General features: G+C 44.1%; 1 protein-coding gene across 2 annotated transcripts in view; it reads left to right on the forward strand.

The window, feature by feature from the left end:
- Nucleotides 1-18,617, forward strand: part of LOC110486541 (netrin-1) — a 44,952-nt gene extending 26,335 nt beyond the window's left edge. For both annotated transcript variants that reach the window (XM_021558229.2, XM_021558228.2), the window contains exons 3-7: nucleotides 717-905; nucleotides 5,429-5,578; nucleotides 6,749-6,802; nucleotides 10,142-10,216; nucleotides 15,800-18,617. In XM_021558229.2, the coding sequence (XP_021413904.1) occupies nucleotides 717-905; nucleotides 5,429-5,578; nucleotides 6,749-6,802; nucleotides 10,142-10,216; nucleotides 15,800-16,119 (788 nt within the window). In that variant the 3' untranslated portion in view covers nucleotides 16,120-18,617. The remainder of the gene's footprint in view (nucleotides 1-716; nucleotides 906-5,428; nucleotides 5,579-6,748; nucleotides 6,803-10,141; nucleotides 10,217-15,799) is intronic.
- Nucleotides 18,618-19,630: the final 1,013 nt, after the last annotated feature.

Below are 19,630 nucleotides of genomic sequence, written 5' to 3' on the forward strand. Positions count from 1 at the left end.
TCTAACACACAGAGAGAACTGATGAACTGATGAATGAATCACCCGATTTAATTGAGAAGTTATCCCTCATAATGTTATGACAATAAAACAACTAAGAGAGTTAGTGAAGGCTGCGAGATCTGTGGGAAAGGAAATCTCTCTCCTAACATCCCTATGGGTCAGAGGTCAAATCTATAAGCAGGTGGAGGGGAAAGGAGAGCGTGGAGTCGGACTACACCATTTACTCATAGAAACTGGATCGCTCACAGCCTGGCCAATCCATCTGTTTTCATAACTCATTGTCTCCAAATGACATGTCTGACCAGAGGACTTTGACCCACTGATGTCATTAAAGTAACAGTAACTTTGTCAGGGTCTCCATACACTACAGTTCACTGGCTGTTATTTGGTTCCCCTCCACTAGCTTTTTGGAAATTGGAAAGTAACGTGGTCAACACCCTACCGTGATATACTGTACATGTGAATTAAATTGCTAAGTTCATCAGTTTTCAGTTCCAGCTTATGAAGCACTAGCTAAACTGCAAGGTTGCATGGTGGGAGTTTTTTCGTGTGGAGTGTTGAGGTTCAGGAGGCCAAAGTCTTCATTAAGTGGAGGCCAAAGGTGGCCAAAGTCTTCATTACTCAACACCTGTGTAAAAAGCATGCGAACGCACTGACCTCTGTGTTATTCTCCCCCTCGCCTCTCTTTCTCTCCCCCTCTCTCCATCTTTCTGCAGCCTGCCACTGTAACCTGCACGCCCGGCGCTGTCGTTTCAACATGGAGCTGTATAAGCTGTCTGGGCGGAGGAGCGGCGGAGTCTGTCTCAACTGCCGCCACAACACGGCCGGACGCCACTGCCACTACTGCAAGGAGGGCTTCTTCCGGGACATGTCCAAGGCCATCTCCCACAGGAGGGCCTGCAAAGGTAGAGTACCTGGGCTGGGTGTCTGCTGGGTGGGCTAGTCAAAATGCCTGCATGACACCCAAACCTCACACTAGTTGATATTCTGCTTCAGTTTTGGACTTTCTTGAAGTACCGGTATGTTGTTTGAAAACAAGTTGAATTGTTCTGCCATCATATCTACAAATTCAACAAATTATCAGCACGAAACAAGTCTTCCAACAATCTTTTGATAACTTTATTGCGTATTACTTTCCACTACTTCACTACTATTTATTATTATGTGAGACAGGTGAAAGATAGTTGTAAAGACAAAAGCTCCCACCTTGCCAGTGTGAGTGTTGCTGACCTGTGTGACTCTGGTATTTGGAGTCTAGTGGGATTTCCATGACAACACAAGCAAAACAATGTGTGAGCTAATCCGCTGTATAGTTGAGTGGAAACAGATCTCGCTATCATCCCCCATCCCCACACACACACACACACACACTCACAGGTGTGAGCACCTAAGCCAGGTTTGAGTCCATGCTGTTCAGGATTAGTGTGTGAGGAGAGAAAAGCTTCACTCCCTCTGTCTCCCTGCACCGTGGGGAGAGAAGCCAGGCTGAGGCACTGAGCAAACAAGCCCCTGTCACTCACACACACTTACATGCGCACACACACGTGTCCACACACACATGCACACACACACACGTGCACGCACATACAGACACACATGCAATCACACAAACACCAGCACAAGCTGAGGCAGGTTTGAGTGAGTGGATTCATAAAAAGCATATTTTGCGCATTTACCTCAAATGCTTTAACTTCTACCTCTGTTTCTTGTCCAAGTCTTAAGTTATCTCTCTCAAATAGAGGTTACAGGTTACAGTAATAACAGCATTTCTGTGGACAGAGCCTTTGAAACAATGTAGTTGAAGTACCTTTATCACTAAAGCAGGGGAGGATCCCAACACTCGGTCCCTAGTGACCACATTTTATTCAACTTTATTTGCTTAACTTGGAGAGCTATAATGAATCGCCCTACATTTCTGTGAATTGTAACTGGGGAGGTGGAGAACTCAGAGGATTTCTCTGGGAAAAAAAGATGAGTGGCTAACGATAGAAGTGAGATCTGCCATGGAATTCAGGAGTGCAGGAGTTGATTCAAACAGTCTCTTTGAACAAGCCAACCATTTCACCTCAGCATCAGATCCACCAACATCCCACATTACCCTGAACTGGATGACTTCTAGTCTTTCAAAAGACTTATAATACAACAATATCCTACACTCTTAGAAAAAAATAGTTATTCGGCTGTCCCAATAGGTGAACCCTTTTTGGTTACAGGTAGAACCCTCTGTGGAAAGGGTTCTACCTGGAACCAAAAAGCGTTCTTCAAAGGGTTCTCCTATGGTGACAGCCGAAAAATCGTTTCATGTTCTAGATACAGTAGCACCTTTTTTTCTAAGAGTGTAATATCCTCCTTGTATGAAAGACAGAATATTGTTTCAAGTCGTTTGTTTTCCAGTCCGATTACAACATCTCAATGTGCTGTATTACACTGGGACCCAGCTTGCGCTTCAGTGACAAGTGAGTGACTCTGTGCAGACCCGCATATTGTGGCCTCCAACCACAGCCGTGGCTGCATTCCTATTGGCTCAGAGCGGGTTCTCAGAGTACCTATTCTCCAGTGCCCTTCAGCCTGGTCCACCACTAATTAGTCACAGGAACTGCAACATATTACATTTCCTACTACAGACCACAAGGGACCTTCACTCTTAACTCATACTGACTATTCCAAGTCTCACGGAGTGAAAGTATCAACACAGTCCACCATCATATATAAAAGTCAGCCACTTACTCAGACTGTTTTGGGGTCGTTTCACAGTGGTGGCAGTCAGAGTTCACACCGATTTGGATTTCATGGCAAATGTAGTTCATGTTGTGCTGTTGTCCTTAACACATTTCATGGATCTTTTGCACTTCTTGAAAGTGACTAATGGTTGGGAGCATCATTGTTTCACTGCACGCTGCCAGTCCAAACATTTTTACGTCTATATTTGGGATGCAGTCAGGGGCGGGCAGAGGAGGAAGCTATGGGCAGGTTAGTGTTACAGAGGTTCTCTCCTTCCCTAATGAGCTAACCACATACAGCAACCTGTCTTAGGCTTTCTAGAGGGCTGTATCAGTAACCTGAAGGCTTCCAGCTCTGTCCCAACATTTACTCTGTTCCATACTCTGGGATCAAACCCAAACAGCCTGATTGCTGTGCTCTCCTCAGGTGACAAACTCAGCGCTTTGTGACATCAGTTAGGGCCCATGGTATTTATTGTTCAACTCAGCCAACCATCTCGCTTTGCTGTTTTTGGACAGGAAACACAATGCTGTGCCAACACAGCCAGGAGGAAGTCTGCTTTCATTCTCTAACCTGAACCCCCAAAATGGAGGATCACCACTCTCTGAAAGGTGGAGGTTACAGAATAGACCCCTCCGCCATAAAGGCCGAAACACCAGCGTTGTGGAATGCCTCATGTTTTATTTCCCAGATTAACGACTTCATCCCTCATCAAGCGCAGTGTAAACACGGGTCTCGGAGCGCAGCGCGGCCCCCGGCGGCCCCCAGCGCTAACGGTTTGTTTTATTCCCAGTCCTCTCATCCACTCCGCCGTATAAGCCTTTCACCGGGCCCAGGGAGCCCACAGCAGTGGAGCAGCCACACGGTCCACTGAATTACACTCCCCCTCAACCACTCAGCAACTCTTTACCTCCACACCGCAGGGAGCTACACACACGCATAGGGAAATGAATGAACGTTTCCAGTTGGTTCCCAGTGTAGAACATTAAGAGCACAATACAGTGGTGTGAGCTCAGAGGAAGAGGACTAAATGGTGGCGGATGGATTGAGTGGAGACGCAGTGGTGCATCTCTATTGTGATGTGTGGTTAGTGGCATCTCTATTGTGATGTGTGGTTAGTGGCATCTCTATTGTGATGTGTGGTTAGTGGCATCTCTATTGTGATGTGTGGTTAGTGGCATCTCTATTGTGATGTGTGGTTAGTGGCATCTCTATTGTGATGTGTGGTTAGTGGCATCTCTATTGTGATGTGTGGTTAGTGGCATCTCTAGAAGTACTATAAAGAAACACAAACAAGAGTTATTTTAATGTGGCTTTCAAATACAATTCCTTAAAACCCCTTAAGAAATAGACACACATCTTTAGAATACACATGGATGTTACCCACATGCCATCGGGAGGGACAAGAGTGACCTTGTTTTTTATTTTTTTTGGTTCCACCCTGCATTAAAAAGTAATTTGGAAATGCTTTAGAAGATAATGCCCATGAAATCAACAGAAAGCAAGAGTAAGACTACAGTTTCAGTCCATGTACCGTACAGTTTAGAATCCTGTCTCTAAATTAATGGGCATATTTATTGTATTCCTGACGTAAGAACCACAATAACATTCTGTCTGGGAAAGATGGAGGACTTGATTAGAAACATGACTTTTCATTCATTCTTTAGTTTTTTTTGGACAGGATTATTGTATGCTGATTTTATTATACCTCAATAAAATGTGTCAAACAAACTTGGCAAAATGTACTTATGCTGCAAATTGAATAGAAAGAGTTTTTTTAATTTAACAAGTGACTTCTAATATTGATGAAACCCGTTGAATCCCAGCTAATAACACCCAACTCCAGCCTCTGTTGGACCGCTTAAAGCTATTTTCAAATGACTCTTCAGCTACATAAAACACATACAACTCTAATGGAGAGAGCTGGGCTTCCACTTCAAACACAGGCTTTATGGTAAACGTTTGGCAGAGCACATGCACAAAACTAAATTCTCACATTGAACGTGCGATCCTCCTGACTAACAACTTAAACAGACGGCTTTGATGTGTGTTCCACTCTTTCATTAATGGGGAACATTATTCAGGATATATTTGCGAGGAGCTCTTTGCCAAAAAGCTTTAGATTGTGAACTCAATCTGAGAGGAGCACAGGCTCTGCTCTGCCCGCCGTGGATCACAACGCTCCACAGAGAAAACACAAAGACTGGTCACACACGGCTCACACACACACACACACACACACGGCTCACACACGGCTCACACACAGCTCTCACACACACACACACACACACACACAAACACACACACACACACTGGTGCAGTCTCAAAGTGCTAACAGACCAGGCAGAGGAACTGTGCAGTGAATTCTAAATGTGATATTATTTGATAATGTAATATACTGTTCCTCAATACTCATGCCTGATGGCAAGGCCTACAATCGTTAAGGAAAAAGGGAGTAATTGTAACTTGTTTGAGGTCCCAGTCCCCATCTGTGGTGGCCTGTGAGTCACTTTAAGCTTGTTCAAAGCTTACTTTGAAGTTCAGAGAGTCAACATTGGAGGAACGAGAGGCAGAGTGTATTGAAAAGGATGCCTTACGCCTAATTGTTTTTAAACCAATACTAGTGAAGACCTAACAGATTTCATCTACATTTTGTTGATGTCATCTCATCTCGTCTCTGTTTTCTCCTGCTCTTTCCTCCTGACAGCGTGTGATTGTCATCCAGTTGGCGCAGCCGGCAAGACCTGCAACCAAACCACCGGCCAGTGTCCCTGCAAGGACGGCGTGACCGGCATCACCTGCAACCGCTGTGCCAAGGGCTACCAGCAGAGCCGCTCTCCTATCGCCCCATGCATAAGTATGACTTGCCTCAGTACTAAGAGAAATGTCCTCAGACAGACCACACAAGTCAGTCCAACCATAGCCCAGCTAGTAACAACACTGGCCCCATCAATAGGAGTAGTCGCTGACAAGTACTCTATCGCACCAAAACCCCATGCTTGTTATGCAGGAATTCATGGCCTGAGTTCATTTCATTTTGTTATTTCCCCCTGTTCCTTTATTTCTTTGGATGGATATTTTACAGTTAGACCAGAGCTTAAGTAAACAGGGCATAATGTCTAAGCTAACATGGCCTTGTGAGTCGCAGCACGGTTAACAGCCCATCTCCCTACAAATCCACCCAGCCAGTCCAGGGTAATGATGACTGATATGTTTATTGGCAGTATCAGCAGCCCACAGATTCCAGCGTCTCGGCGATAAACGACACCTCATACCCAAGATGGGCTAATGGGTGGCTAGCACCGCCAACACAGCTGGCATGACCAGATAAGATACCTCGGATGGCTGGGACACATAGACATTTACAATTGGCCACCATTTATTCAGACCTTTGAATTGGTGACATTTCCGATAAAGTTGTATTTGGAAATTCAACAAAGCCATTGTGGAAAAGGAATCAGTGTGCTTGGCCCGGATCCACAGCGATAAAATCAATCTGTGAACACACTGGAATAGGATTTCCTTCATTTCGTTGGGAAAGTAACAAATGTAGTGTAAAAAAGATGGAGGAAATGGGGGTCTTGAAAATTGAGCTAAAAATATTTGGTTTCTCGTATATTTTCGAGCTAATATGTTTTAGGTTTAATAGATTAATATTACATTTTTGTAATATCAAACTTCCTGACAACTTCAATTTTAACAAGGCCAGGGGCCCTGGCTCTTTGTACCTTACAATACAGCATGTCACGAATACAAGAGAGTGAAACTCAAATGGGAAACTGGCTATTAATGTGTATTCCAAGTACAATCTCTGTGTCCTAATCATCAATAACATGACAACCTATTAAGGCATACCTGAGAGTATATCACCAATGCTCTGAGGTTCATTTAAGCCCCAAGGAAGGTGAGCAGGAAATTGAACTGAGACGTTCTAACAACTTTGCTCCTTTTTTCCACATATGAAGCTGTCAAACTGAGTAGTGATGTGAAATGTCATTATGTTTGTGCTGTGGTTTCTCTGTTGCAGAGATTCCAGTTGCATCGCCGACCTCCACCTATACCAGCTCTGAAGAGCCCTTAGGTGAGTTTGTGACACTGCTGAGCCATGTGGTATCCACAGGGTATGGCAATTATTAAAGCATAGCATAACAAATGTATTGTATTTTAGGACGAGCACAATTCATATCATTCCACAGTTTCTATTTTTTATATTTTTATATTTCTACATATTATTTGGGTTCAAGGCCACCTTCATAATTGTAGTATTTTAAGGGCCACCTTCATAATTGTAGTATTTTAAGGGCCACCTTCATAATTGTAGTATTTTAAGGGCCACCTTCATTATTGCAGTATTTTAAGGGCCACCTTCATAATTGTAGTATTTTAATGGTCACCTTCATAATTGTAGTATTTTAATGGTCACCTTCATAATTGTAGTATTTTAATGGTCACCTTCATAATTGTAGTATTTTAATGGTCACCTTCCATAATTGTAGTATTTAAGTGGATGTCTCTGTGTCAGGAGATGTTAAATCCAGGTTTTTGGTCAGCTCTCTCCCCCCAGCCTCCCATTATGTATTCCCACTCAGCCGCCAGCCCATAATCTGATTGCATGCCTCATTTGCACCAATTTGTTTTCCAATCATCTCTCGCTGCGCTGAGAGGGAAGAGAACCCTTCCCTTGCTCCCTTATTTACAACCCTATTGTTGAAATGCACAGCTCTGAGTCTGCGTGCTATAGTGCAACACTGATTTGAAGTGACATACCACTGTAACATTTAGCTCATACTTTCAGTCACTGCTCAGTCCAAGCTTGTGGGGTAGATCCCCTGGCATGCGTGTGAGGAGAAAAAGAGAGACCTGGAGCAAAGTATTGGTCTCTAAAACCTGTTGCCTAAGCCAAATTGTTTTTGGTCCAACTTCTACTTAAGTGGATACTAGCATGCCAGCAGATTCCCATAGACTGACAGTCATTGCTCTAATGCTAGTTAGCAATGGCTCGCGAAACTGCCTCTAACTTCCTTCTTACTGGACACAGAGACATCATTTGACTCTGGGGAAGTAGAAAAAGCCTCATTGCCCAAATCCCGAAGTATTCCTTTAAATTGCCATGCATCTAAAATATATAGGTTCTGTCACTTTTGATAATTAACATGGGACTAACAGTGTGGCTCCACATATTTCACTGAGCTTAATGGCCAACCTGCTACATATGTTGGCGACCAGCTGCAATGGGGTTTGGAGTCTTGTCAGGAACCCCACACAGACACCACCCTCCAAATTAAGAGTGGTGTGGTCCCCAAGGACCCTGGAGAATGGCGGTGGCCCCGCTAGAGAGGCCACACAAAGGGGACGTTTGTCCTCCCAGCGGGGGCCGGGGCCTTAATGAGAGCTGTGGGTGTGATGGCCAGTCCTGGGATTGTGCTGCTGGGCTAATGGGCAATGCCAGCTATCAAAGGGAGGTACGATGAAGGCCTCCAGGGAACAGGGGGAGACAAATGGGCCCCCGCCCTAGCCACATTTAAATGGAAATCAGGCGTGGTCGATATGGACTCGTCAAATTATTTTACTTTGGGATTTCCCTTCACTTTTTCATTTCTACACCACCCCGAAAGCTGCCAGGTGTTTCACTAGAAATGTTTTCTCCACATACATGCACTTTCTCCCCATCCCCCTGCCTCCGCCCCAATCCGCCTTTTTGGGGGGAGTACGTTTTTTTCTCGCTCCGCTGTTACCCGGGCAACCTCATTCACACAGAGTATAAAGGGAAAGAAAGGGGAGGACTGGACAGAGGGCTGGAAGAAATAATGAAGTTTGTCCATATTCAGGCAAGCTGAAAGGTCCCCTCTCTCCTAACTGCTCCCCCTTTCCCCCTGGCCGACCAGCCCCCCCCCCCCCCATAAAAGAGCATGGGGCTTATAACACTAGTAGGGGGAGCAAAACCAGGAGATGTTCTGGTTCCAATTTGTGTCAGTCAGTGGAAAAGTGGGAACAAACCATTTCCATTTTCAGTTTGGCCTCTCGTCCCAGACCCATCTCCCCCATTACAAAAGGTGCCTGGCACCCTGACAACACGACGGTCGGCGGACATCGATAAAGCCTCTTGGCACGCCTGCGAGCCCAGGTCAACACAGCCTGGTGTCAAAGGGAGAGCACCAGACCCGAAAGCAATTCATCATAACTATGAGCTCTTTCTGGCCACTGGTTTGTAACAGGCTCCTCTCAGAGGCCACAGAGAGATTGGCCCCGGCCAACGTGAGAGTATTCTCTTTCTTGCCTCAAGTGGGTTGGGTACTGTTTAGGCCCCTGCTAATTTTTGTTAGGCTACTAGCTAATTTCCCTCAGTGACCTCCTTTTGTGAGTGACCTTCCCAACCCTGAGTGCTGACACAATGGATGCCAGAACTCTGACAGGCTAGAGATTCTGTGTGGAGAGGTTGGAGGAAGAGAGTGGGAGTGAGCTGACAATAGGATATGTGTAAAGGCGCCCACATGCTTCCCATCCTAAACTGCTCCAAACAGTTTGTTAGTATATAGTGTACAAAACCATAGGCTGACCAGGTGAATCCAGGTGAAAGCTATGATCCCTTATTGATGTCCCCTGTTAAATCCACTTCCAATCAGTTTTTGTGCACTCAGTGTATTATGACATTTTGTGATGTTTTTGCTTGTTTTGGTCTTCGGCAAGGTTTTTATTCCGGCTATTTGATCACACCTATTTGTTCACACCACATTTTTTCTCGAGGCTATTGCAAGTTCGGTAGCCGAAGTCTACGCCCCTTCTTCGGTCTTTGGTCAACAATAGGGATTCATCAAATGATAGATGACTAATTTTCATGCACATTTTGTTCACTTGAGAAATACTAAACCAAACATCTTAGTTAGATGTAAAATTGTGTGACTCAGATCTTCTCTGCAAAAATGTCAAAATGAATGACAGATTTCTTGAGTTATCTTAGATTTATGCAAACTATTTTGAGGAAGTGGATACTGGCTATGGCGCCTCAAGATGGACAAACAGTACTATTGCCGCTTTTTTTTTTCTTCTAATTTTTCAAGCGAAGGTCTTACAAGGGAGTATGTGAGCACACTTGTTCGGTTCGCCTACTAGGCGCCAGCCGAACCGAAGCATGCGGAAGCCTTAAACCTCCACCAGCTCCACAAGGACACCATAACAGCATAACATGAGACAGTATACCATAAGTACACTAAAATGGCCTGGCAATAGATGTAAGCTTTCAATCCCTTACAGTGGGGGTAGAGTGTAGACCCTTGGATGTACCTGAAAGGCTTTTATTAGATAACATAATTGAGGTCAGTCCATAAACCATGGGAGAGAGAGAATAATTCAAATCTAGATGTTTGTGATATGTTGGCTGTGCTGTAACCTAATCCACGCATTTTTTCACTCGCTTCCACAGACTGTGATTCTCACTGCAAGGCATCCAAGGGCAAGCTGAAGATCAACATGAAGAAGTACTGCAAGAAAGACTATGGTGAGTCCTCTGTGCAGGAATTATATGCCCAGTCGTCGGCCAGCGGTCGAGGGTCAGATGTATTTATTAATCACAGTCATTGCATCAAAGGGAAATGGTCTCGGAACTGAGCCCAGGGGACCCCGCTGATGGACAGGCCAGCCAGTATTAGACTGAGGAGTGCTGCTTTCTGGGAAATAAGACATGATGGAATTTAAAAAAAAATATATATATTTCTTGAAGGTTGTGTTACAAAACCAGACAGCTTTCGACTGTGACGGTGTAAAGCACATTAACAGATGTATCCAGATGTGTCTTCATCTACCATTCCAGTGGTTAATTGTTATATTGTAATTACTTCACCACCATGGCCTATTTATTGCTTTACCTCTCTTATCTTACCTCATTTGCTCACATTGTATATAGACTTTTTGTTTTCCTTTTTTTTCTACTGTATTATTGACTGTGTTTGTTTATTCCATTTGTAACTCTGTGTTGTTGTAAGTAAGTAAATCCAGTCTACTTACACTTTGATTAGTTAGCATGGAAAACATATACATATTACTATCTATCATCTGTAAGCTAGCCACACAAAACCTATGTCTCACATATCCTAACATCCCTGCACTGACATACACTCATTACTATGTGAGATTCACTGGAGGTGGGGGGAGCTGGACAGAGAGAAGAGTGTTTGCTGGGGGCATCGTCACCGCAGGGCCTCTTCTTTTATCACCAAAGACAGAGATCAGTGGCATCAGTGTCTGGGCAGAGAAACAAAGGGAATATTCAACTCTTACCTCTACATCTTGAGCTCATATCAGTTCCTCCACTCCAGCTGAAACTGTCCTCAGAGAGAGGTTGTGGGACGAGCCAGCCCCCCTGTTGGTTTGGAGAGCTGCAAAGCTCCGCTCTGCCAGGGTTTAGCTGGAACGATTTGGATTTGTTGTCCCACCTTGACGGATGTGTGTGTGTGTGAGAGTGTGTCTTAGGGGAGTTGTACCTCATAAAGAGAGGGCTCTGAGCTTCAGAGGGCCGCAGAGCAAGCTCCCACTGCGTCCTCTCACAGTCCCTCTCAATTACAGCTAACGGACCATTTCCTCTCCCCTTCCACCTCCCTCTAAGCCCTGTGGATCTGCTCACCCTGGCCCGTGTCCATGGTCTCGGGCAATCCCTGCTCTCAGCCGCCAGCCTCAGTGGGGTCCAGTTTTATTGCTCCATGGTGAAAGGCTGGTGCACCCTGGGAGCATGAGGCTTTGGCTCGGAGTTGGCCCTTAGGAATTGTCAGCAAGCCCCATATGAATAAAAATTAGCCAAATCACACGACAAATATACTCTGTCATCAATGACTCCACAGGAGTTCATCTGCATCTTAAATACTTCTGATCAAATGTGCCATGCACTGTAGATATCACAGTGTTACAGTAAGTTACAGTAAGTTCAAGCCAAATACAGGTATTTACATAGCTTGCTATTTTAGAACGGTTTCACAAATGAAATAACTTCTGTAACTTGAAGCTAAAAGGACATTTGAGTTTGATGATGGATGATGCTGGACTTGTATATTATATATTGTATATTCTGAATCAGCACCACTAGATCTAAAAACAGACAAAAAAGAATGAGAAGGGTGGGGGGTAATAAGAGAGACAGTAGTATTATTAGGGACAGTCCATGGATCCTAACATTGGCCTCCTATATAGTGTTTCATTGTGCTGTCCCACTGTATAGCCTCCATATCTCCATATGGAGAGTGATTCCCTCGCCTCGGAGGGTTTTCCATTCCATTAATCACAGTAGTATTATGGTGCAGATCTCCTATCAGCAGATTCATGTCTGCTAACCACCGTACAAATCTCCCCAACCGCAGCAGCAGCAGCACAAACCCTGAGGCACGTCCAGCACTCTGCCAGCATTTAAGAACAGATCGTAGTCCGTATAGCCAAATACCCACATAAGTTTCCTTTATTAAAGACAATGCAAGATCTCTTAGACTTCTGGTATGAGACCTAACTGTACAGTAGGCCTATATCATATTGAATATTTTGGTCACCAATTCCTCTGTAGTTATACCCATTAAATTGGTGTTCAAATTGTTAAGCCTTTGCTTGATAGAATATATTTGTTCATACAAGACCGTATCTGCTATAATCAGGGTTTGGGGATAGTTCACCCATATTACAAAATGACATATTGGTTTCCTTACCCTGTAAGCAGTCTATTGACAAGGAATGACCACAGTCCATGCTTTGATGTAGTTTCCCTGGCACTGTTTTCTACCTTCCCTGTTCACATGACAATGTTTTAGCAATTTGTGACACAAATCCCATTCAAGTCAACTAAACCAAAGCATGGATTGCTGTGATACCTTGTCCATAGACTGCTTACAGGGTTTTTTATTTGGGCGAACTATCCCTTTAATACTTAGTTCAGTGTTCTCTCTAATGAAACACATCCAGCTGCATTGGCCACACTGTTCCCCTTCATAGCTGTCACATGTCCAAAAAGCCTCATCATCAATCATAGTTCATCAATCAAACAGAGCGACACATCAGAGACTTTTAACAAAGTTTCAATACATAAATGGCCAAATGTTCTTCTTTTCTCAATCAATATTGTGCAACACAGAGAGAGACAATAATGTGAGCTCCTTGTTTCAGTTCACCAGAAAACTGAACAGCCATCAGAATCCATATTTTCATTCATTTAATCTTGCTAGTCATCCATGAAAAGAACGGACAAATCTATAAATCACAAGACTGATTCATGAAAAGCAGAAGCTTGGTTTTTCAAGAGTTCATCAAAACAGCTGAGTGCAGATGATTCTCCTTTGGCTGAGCTGGGGCTTTATGAAGAGACAAATCCTCAGGGGGCTTTTCCTCTGCCTCAATCTAATTCATTTCTCAGGGCTGTCCCTGGGCCTTTGTGGGGTTCACAGTGTCTCTGTTCTTTGGGGCCATGACCCCCCTGTGTGAGTGGTGCTGCGGGCCTCCCGGGGTCACGGGAAGAGGCCCCCTGTTTAAACACAGTGGTGCACTCTGCCGGCTCGGAGCATTCCACAGGGCGCAAACAGGTGGTAAATTAGGCCGACGCTGACGGATTGCAACCCGGAGAGAAAGAAATATGTTGTGTTTATTCATTTTTGTTTTCCATCGCGGCCGTAGCTACGGCGATGGCAGCCACAAAGGGTTATATTCGGCGCTGACACACCTCCAGCGGGGAGGACAATGAATCAAAGAGCTTTTGCAGACGTTCAGGGCCAGCGGTGAAAGGAAGGGTCACACAGCCCCGCCACCCAGCGGTCCCTGTGAGCTCACCCTGGGGGCAGCAGGGCCCAGATCAGTCACTCAGCTGATAACCAGATGGGACAGGGGCCTCAGTATTGAAATTAAACACGCTCTAATTTGATTAGAGCCCCCTTGTCGGCGGTGTGCGGGTCAAGCCCCAGCACACTGCTCAGAGAGGGGACCCAGCGGGAGGCTTGGCTGCCATTGTGTTTATTAAACCCCTCTCTTTCTCCCTCTTCCTCTCCCTCCCTCTTCCTCTCCCTCTGTGCTACCCTGCTAAGATGGTCCAAGTAGTACTGATGTACCATATTGTCTGCTAACAGAAAAACAGAAGTTTAGTTTCCTAGATCTCCATTCATGAGCTCAATTCAACACCAGCCCCATGGGCGCTTTGGACTTCATTGGGTGAGGAGCAGGACTGAAGCATTGTGCAGAGGTTTGAGGACTCAGCTGCTTGGTCTTTCCAGCTAACATCCATGATTAGTGCTACATACTTTGCTCCCGTCCTGGACTGGAATCTCAGTCCAGTATAACAGTATTTTACTATCTGCTTAGAGAACTACCAATTTCCTGAGCGGCCCATAGAGTGACAGAGGGTTCTGCATTGGTGTCAGACAGCAGAGAGCTGAGTCTGGTCCATTCACCCGGGGAGCTCGTTAGCCAGTCGGTCAGTAAGAGCGACCCAGAGAGAAGAGGGCTATCTCTGCTGGATTCTCACGCTGCTCTTGGATGGGGCTCTGGGAGCAGAACCCGGATAGCTCATGAGGTCGGAACACATCCCGATTCTTCTGGAAGCCTCTCTGTGGCTGGGAAGATAAATAGTGGCCCACTCCACCACCCCACACACCCTTTATGTGTTTGGATGAAGGAGTAGGCTCCAGCCCAGAGACACATTGTTAATGAATGGCAGGACTGTGAGAGCGTGCTCTACTCAGCCCAACAGGCCTCCTTTCTTCTGAAATTGTGTACAATTTGCTCACACTAGCAGGGCCTCCCTTCCTGTTCTCTTAGAACGTTCCAGGCTGTTATGGGGGACAATCAATGCGGCTCGCAATAGAGAGCGTTGGCATTCAGAGAGAGAGAGAGACAAGGAGAAAAAAATACTTCCTGTGCTATTTTCAGCCACCTATATTTGTATAACATTAGTCCACACACAAGTGCGTTGTGTGTATGTGTGCACTTGTGTGTCTGCGTGTGCATGTATGCATTTGTGTGTGTGTATTTATTAGTGTGTTTGAAACATTTCACACCATCCACACACTGTTTCCCAAATTGGGTCAATTCGAACAATTGTGAGTGGAAACTATTCAGGTTGGTTCATTTTCCCCCTACTTTAGTCCAATCGTTAATAGCACATTCCCAACTAAACCACTTCACCTCAAGCACAGATTATCTCCTACCCCAGTGAGTTCAGTTGTTTCCCCCTTGTTGCAATGACTGAGGCGTTTTTGCAATCAGAGTGATGAAGTAATGGTAGATTTATGTGACAGAGAAATCCATGCAGGGGAGCTGCTGTAAGGGGGGGCTGTATTTCTGTCTGCTCTAAGGGGTCAAATTCTTGGGAGAAAGGATCAATGGCTACCACGTCCAGGTTGCTCTAGCCCAGGGTTCTTAAGATGTGCAGCGTCCTGCTTAACAGCTGAAAGGCCATTCTATCAAAAGCACAGGAATGGCGTTGCTTCAGAGCTTTTACCTCAAACAGATGTGGTATTTTTTTAGTCAAGGTTGAATGCTGCACTTTCACTGTTGGACTTTCTGAGTTGAACCCAGTATACCAGCCACTTCTTTTTCTCCAGGCTTTTCAGTTGAGGAAAGGAAAGCGTTTCTAAGGATACGTCCACAGCAGTCAAACATTACAGCCAGTCTCAGGGAGGTGCTCATTCAAATGTACTCTAGCGGGCACCCATTGTCTTTATCCTGGGGAGCACTATGGCAACTGTTGCTGTAATACGGAGCATGCTAGCCAACACAACAAGGAGAGGTCAGGGGTCATGGCTGAGGGGAGGGACCAGGGGAACAATCCACACACTGGGTCAGCAATTCCTGAATCATACTCAAACATTGGAGCAGTTATTGGAGCTATAGTAAAACAGGACATTTACAGCTGAGGGCTCACCCCCAGGCCAGTCTGGACCCCAGGAACAGAAACCCACAGGCAGCTATGGATTCCCTGCTTAGTTACCCTGTGTGTTATTAGGAGGATCTATGTTTTACTGTACATTCACTTTTACCTGGATCTCTTATACTCGAGAGTTGCTTGCTTTATTGTGACATTGTCTTATTCCCCCTTCACTCCTTCTTCTCATTGGTCATCCAGCTGTCCAAGTGCACGTCCTCAAAGGAGACAAGGCAGGGGAGTGGTGGAAGTTTACCGTGAACATCATCTCCGTCTACAAGCAAGGTGAACAACGCATCCGACGCGGCGACCAGCTCCTGTGGGTGCGTGCCAAGGACGTGGCCTGCAAGTGCCCCAAGATCAAGCTTGGCAGGAAGTACCTGCTGCTGGGCACGGATGACGACTCCCCCGGGCAGACTGGCGTGGTGGCGGACAAGGGCAGCCTGCTCATCCCCTGGAAGGACCTGTGGGGCCGGAGACTGAGGAAGTTCCAACAGCGCGACAAGAGGGGCAAGTGTTAAGAGGAGCCAGAGAGGAGAGAAAGAGAGGGGGCTCACCTCGAGTCTGAGGAACACAGGAGGAGGAGAAAGAAAGAGGAAACACCAGAGGGAGAGAGGAAAGAAGGAGAGGTGAAGTGAACAGAGAGAGAGAGAGAGAGAGAGAGGAAGTGACTGAGTGCTGCTGCTTTGAGTGGAAGAAAAAAGAGAATATTAGTTTTAGAAACGTTCGTGTGAAGGAGCTATTTTTAAAATTGCTGTTCTGTTTGTCCTTCAAGGTTTGTTTCATTGTGGAATTGCAGAGTTTGCACCTAATATTTCAGATAAGTTACTTATTTTTTGTTTTATTCATGATACCGTTATTTTTATATTTCCAGTTCATGTCTACAGAACATCAGAAAAAAATCTACTGTATCACATTTCTGTGTTTAAAAAAAAAATATATATATACATATATATACACACATATATATATATATACATATATATACACATATATATATATATATATATATACACACATATATATATATATATATATATATTGTTTAAAGTTTTTTCTAGCAAGCTGAGGTGGCACGGCATGGCTTAAGGGGAATCTCTCATGTTTAATGAGAGGCTCCTGCTTGCCAGGCCTTGTCAAGATAAACTGTGTAAACTGCAAAGAGTGTTAACACGTTAAATTGATCATTTAAACTAGGTTTTACTGTGGTTTCGGAATATACTTGTAAAAATGGGAGAAAAAAAAAACAGAAACAAAAACAAGCCAGCTATTGCCAGTTACCTTTCTTCTTTAAGAGCTCCTCATGTGGTTGTTACCTCATTATTACTGCTAACTATGTAATCAAAATGAAAGTACCATGAAGAAGTTGCTCCTCAGATACTAGCATTGGGAAAGAGTCTGTTAAATGATACATTTCCTTGCCATCCTGACAGTGTGGTTGTGACCTCAGCAAAATAAAAGTACCAGTAGGCATGATATAATTATACAATATTTTTGTATTTAGACAGCACTCCGTTCTCAACTAGAAGAACTAAAATAGATGAGTTGACCGTGCACTTAATGTTTAGTAATTTAGTATTCAACAGTATTCAGAACATATAAGATATGTTCAGTGTTTAATGGCACCTTGCAGGATACAAACTAACATACTGTATGGTTTTAGAAACATCATTAAAGAACTAATGTATGTCCATTCATGATTGTTCAACCTGAGATCACACATTTCACTGTTTATGTGCTGCCTTTGGCCTTTGGTCCTGGAACCTAATGTCCACTGACTCTGTGTCATTGATTGATGCATTTGGTTTGCTATCCTGCTCACGTTTGTTAAAATACAAAGTACTGCTTGAACATCCCACTGAGCATTGACCTGTTTCTGCTGGTAAAGGACTGATCATGGGGGGGGGGGGGGGGGGGGGGGCATTCTGATGTCTTCAACAGTGAATCACCTCATGTAGTTTGATAAGACCTATCAAAATGAACCTATGTTTTGTTAAAATAATAGATGCATGCTGACTACTTAGCTAAGCTTAGCTAAGCTAACCAAATTGTGGATGACAGTATGTACAGTATGTATATGCTGTATAAAGATACAGGCATTATGTTGTAAAAGAAAACCTGTGGGGTGATGAAATATCACAGGAGTCAAGCTGTGTGATCAACACACTGTGTCAGCATCTGATTCTCACTTCAAACCTTGCAGACATTCCATTTTCAAGACGTTACTTGGTACTCAAAAGGGGTGACCGGCTGTTTAAATGTTATATAGCTGTATAGTTTGTTACTATTTTTGTTACACATTTACTAGATGTATGTCCATGTGTTATTAACCAGAGTTTTAAATACCATAGGCTTAATAAATGGGTAGACAAATGAATGAGAAAGAGGCAGATTTCTCTTGTTTACAAGTTATGCATACCCAGGAGTGTATTTCAGCAGAGAGAGGCTTATCTACAACCTGTAATAAACAGTCCCAAACATATTTGGGAAATGCATAAACACACATAAATGCAAGCAGATGCACACCTGCTCACACACATACACACACACATACACACACACTTAAAAAAAAACAGATTTGGATGGAAATTTTTATTGCAATCCATTTCAAATGTTCTTGTGCCAGTGCATCCATCTCTGGTTCTTCACATATCAAAGCTGTCAGTGTGTAAAGTTAGACCAGTTTTCCACACATTTGGAGAATGGTACTCAGTCATGACCAGATATCTGCTACAAAAAATGTATCTGAATGTTGCTTGTGTTCATACTTGGGCTTGTAAATGTTGTTTAGCTTTGTCCATTGCAAAAGTCTGTGTAATGTCCTGTAATGCATACTAATATATTATGTTGATCACAAATGAATATATTTAATGACACATGAAACCATGTGGCTTTTGTTTTTGCCTGTTTTTATTTTTGGTCACTCTTTGCTTTGGATAATAGACGGCTGTAATGAAAAAGTAAAAGACTGTAGCTATTGAACAGCCTAGTAAATCTGAAATAAAGCTCTGTAAAAGTACTTGTGGACTTTCAACTGTTTCTCATCATCTCATCTGTGTCTCATTGGTAGTTCTGTACTTCAGTGAGTCATTTGGGATTGACATGGGCTAAATGGTGTGGGCTATGGTGTGGGATAAATGGTGTGGCCCAATAAGGCCACAGTCTGTCATTACCCTATGAGACTGCATCAGCCTCTGTCTGTTTTCCTCCTGCAATAACAGTGAATTACAGTTGGGAAAATTAAATGAAACGTTAAGAGTGGTGCAGCGGTCTAAGGCACTATAGACACCCTGGTTCAAATCCAGGCTGTATCACAACCGGCCGTGATCGGGAGTCCCATAGGGAGGCGCACAATTGGCCCAGCGTCGTACGGGTTTGGCCGGTGGAGGCCGTCATTGTAAACAAGAATGTGTTCTTAACTGACTTACAGTGCCTTGCGAAAGTATTCGCCCCCCTTGAACTTTGCGACCTTTTGCCACATTTCAGGCTTCAAACATAAAGATATAAAACTGTATTTTTTTGTGAAGAATCAACAACAAGTGGGACACAATCATGAAGTGGAACGACATTTATTGGATATTTCAAACTTTTTTAACAAATCAAAAACTGAAAAATTGGGCGTGCAAAATTATTCAGCCCCCTTAAGTTAATACTTTGTAGCGCCACCTTTTGCTGCGATTACAGCTGTAAGTCGCTTGGGGTATGTCTCTATCAGTTTTGCACATCGAGAGACTGAAATTTTTTCCCATTCCTCCTTGCAAAACAGCTCGAGCTCAGTGATGTTGGATGGAGAGCATTTGTGAACAGCAGTTTTCAGTTCTTTCCACAGATTCTCGATTGGATTCAGTTCTGGACTTTGACTTGGCCATTCTAACACCTAGATATGTTTATTTTTGAACCATTCCATTGTAGATTTTGCTTTATGTTTTGGATCATTGTCTTGTTGGAAGACAAATCTCCGTCCCAGTCTCAGGTCTTTTGCAGACTCCATCAGGTTTTCTTCCAGAATTGTCCTGTATTTGGCTCCATCCA

Source organism: Oncorhynchus mykiss, chromosome 13 (assembly GCF_013265735.2).
Source record: "Oncorhynchus mykiss isolate Arlee chromosome 13, USDA_OmykA_1.1, whole genome shotgun sequence".
NCBI classification, from domain to species: Eukaryota; Metazoa; Chordata; class Actinopteri; order Salmoniformes; family Salmonidae; genus Oncorhynchus; species Oncorhynchus mykiss.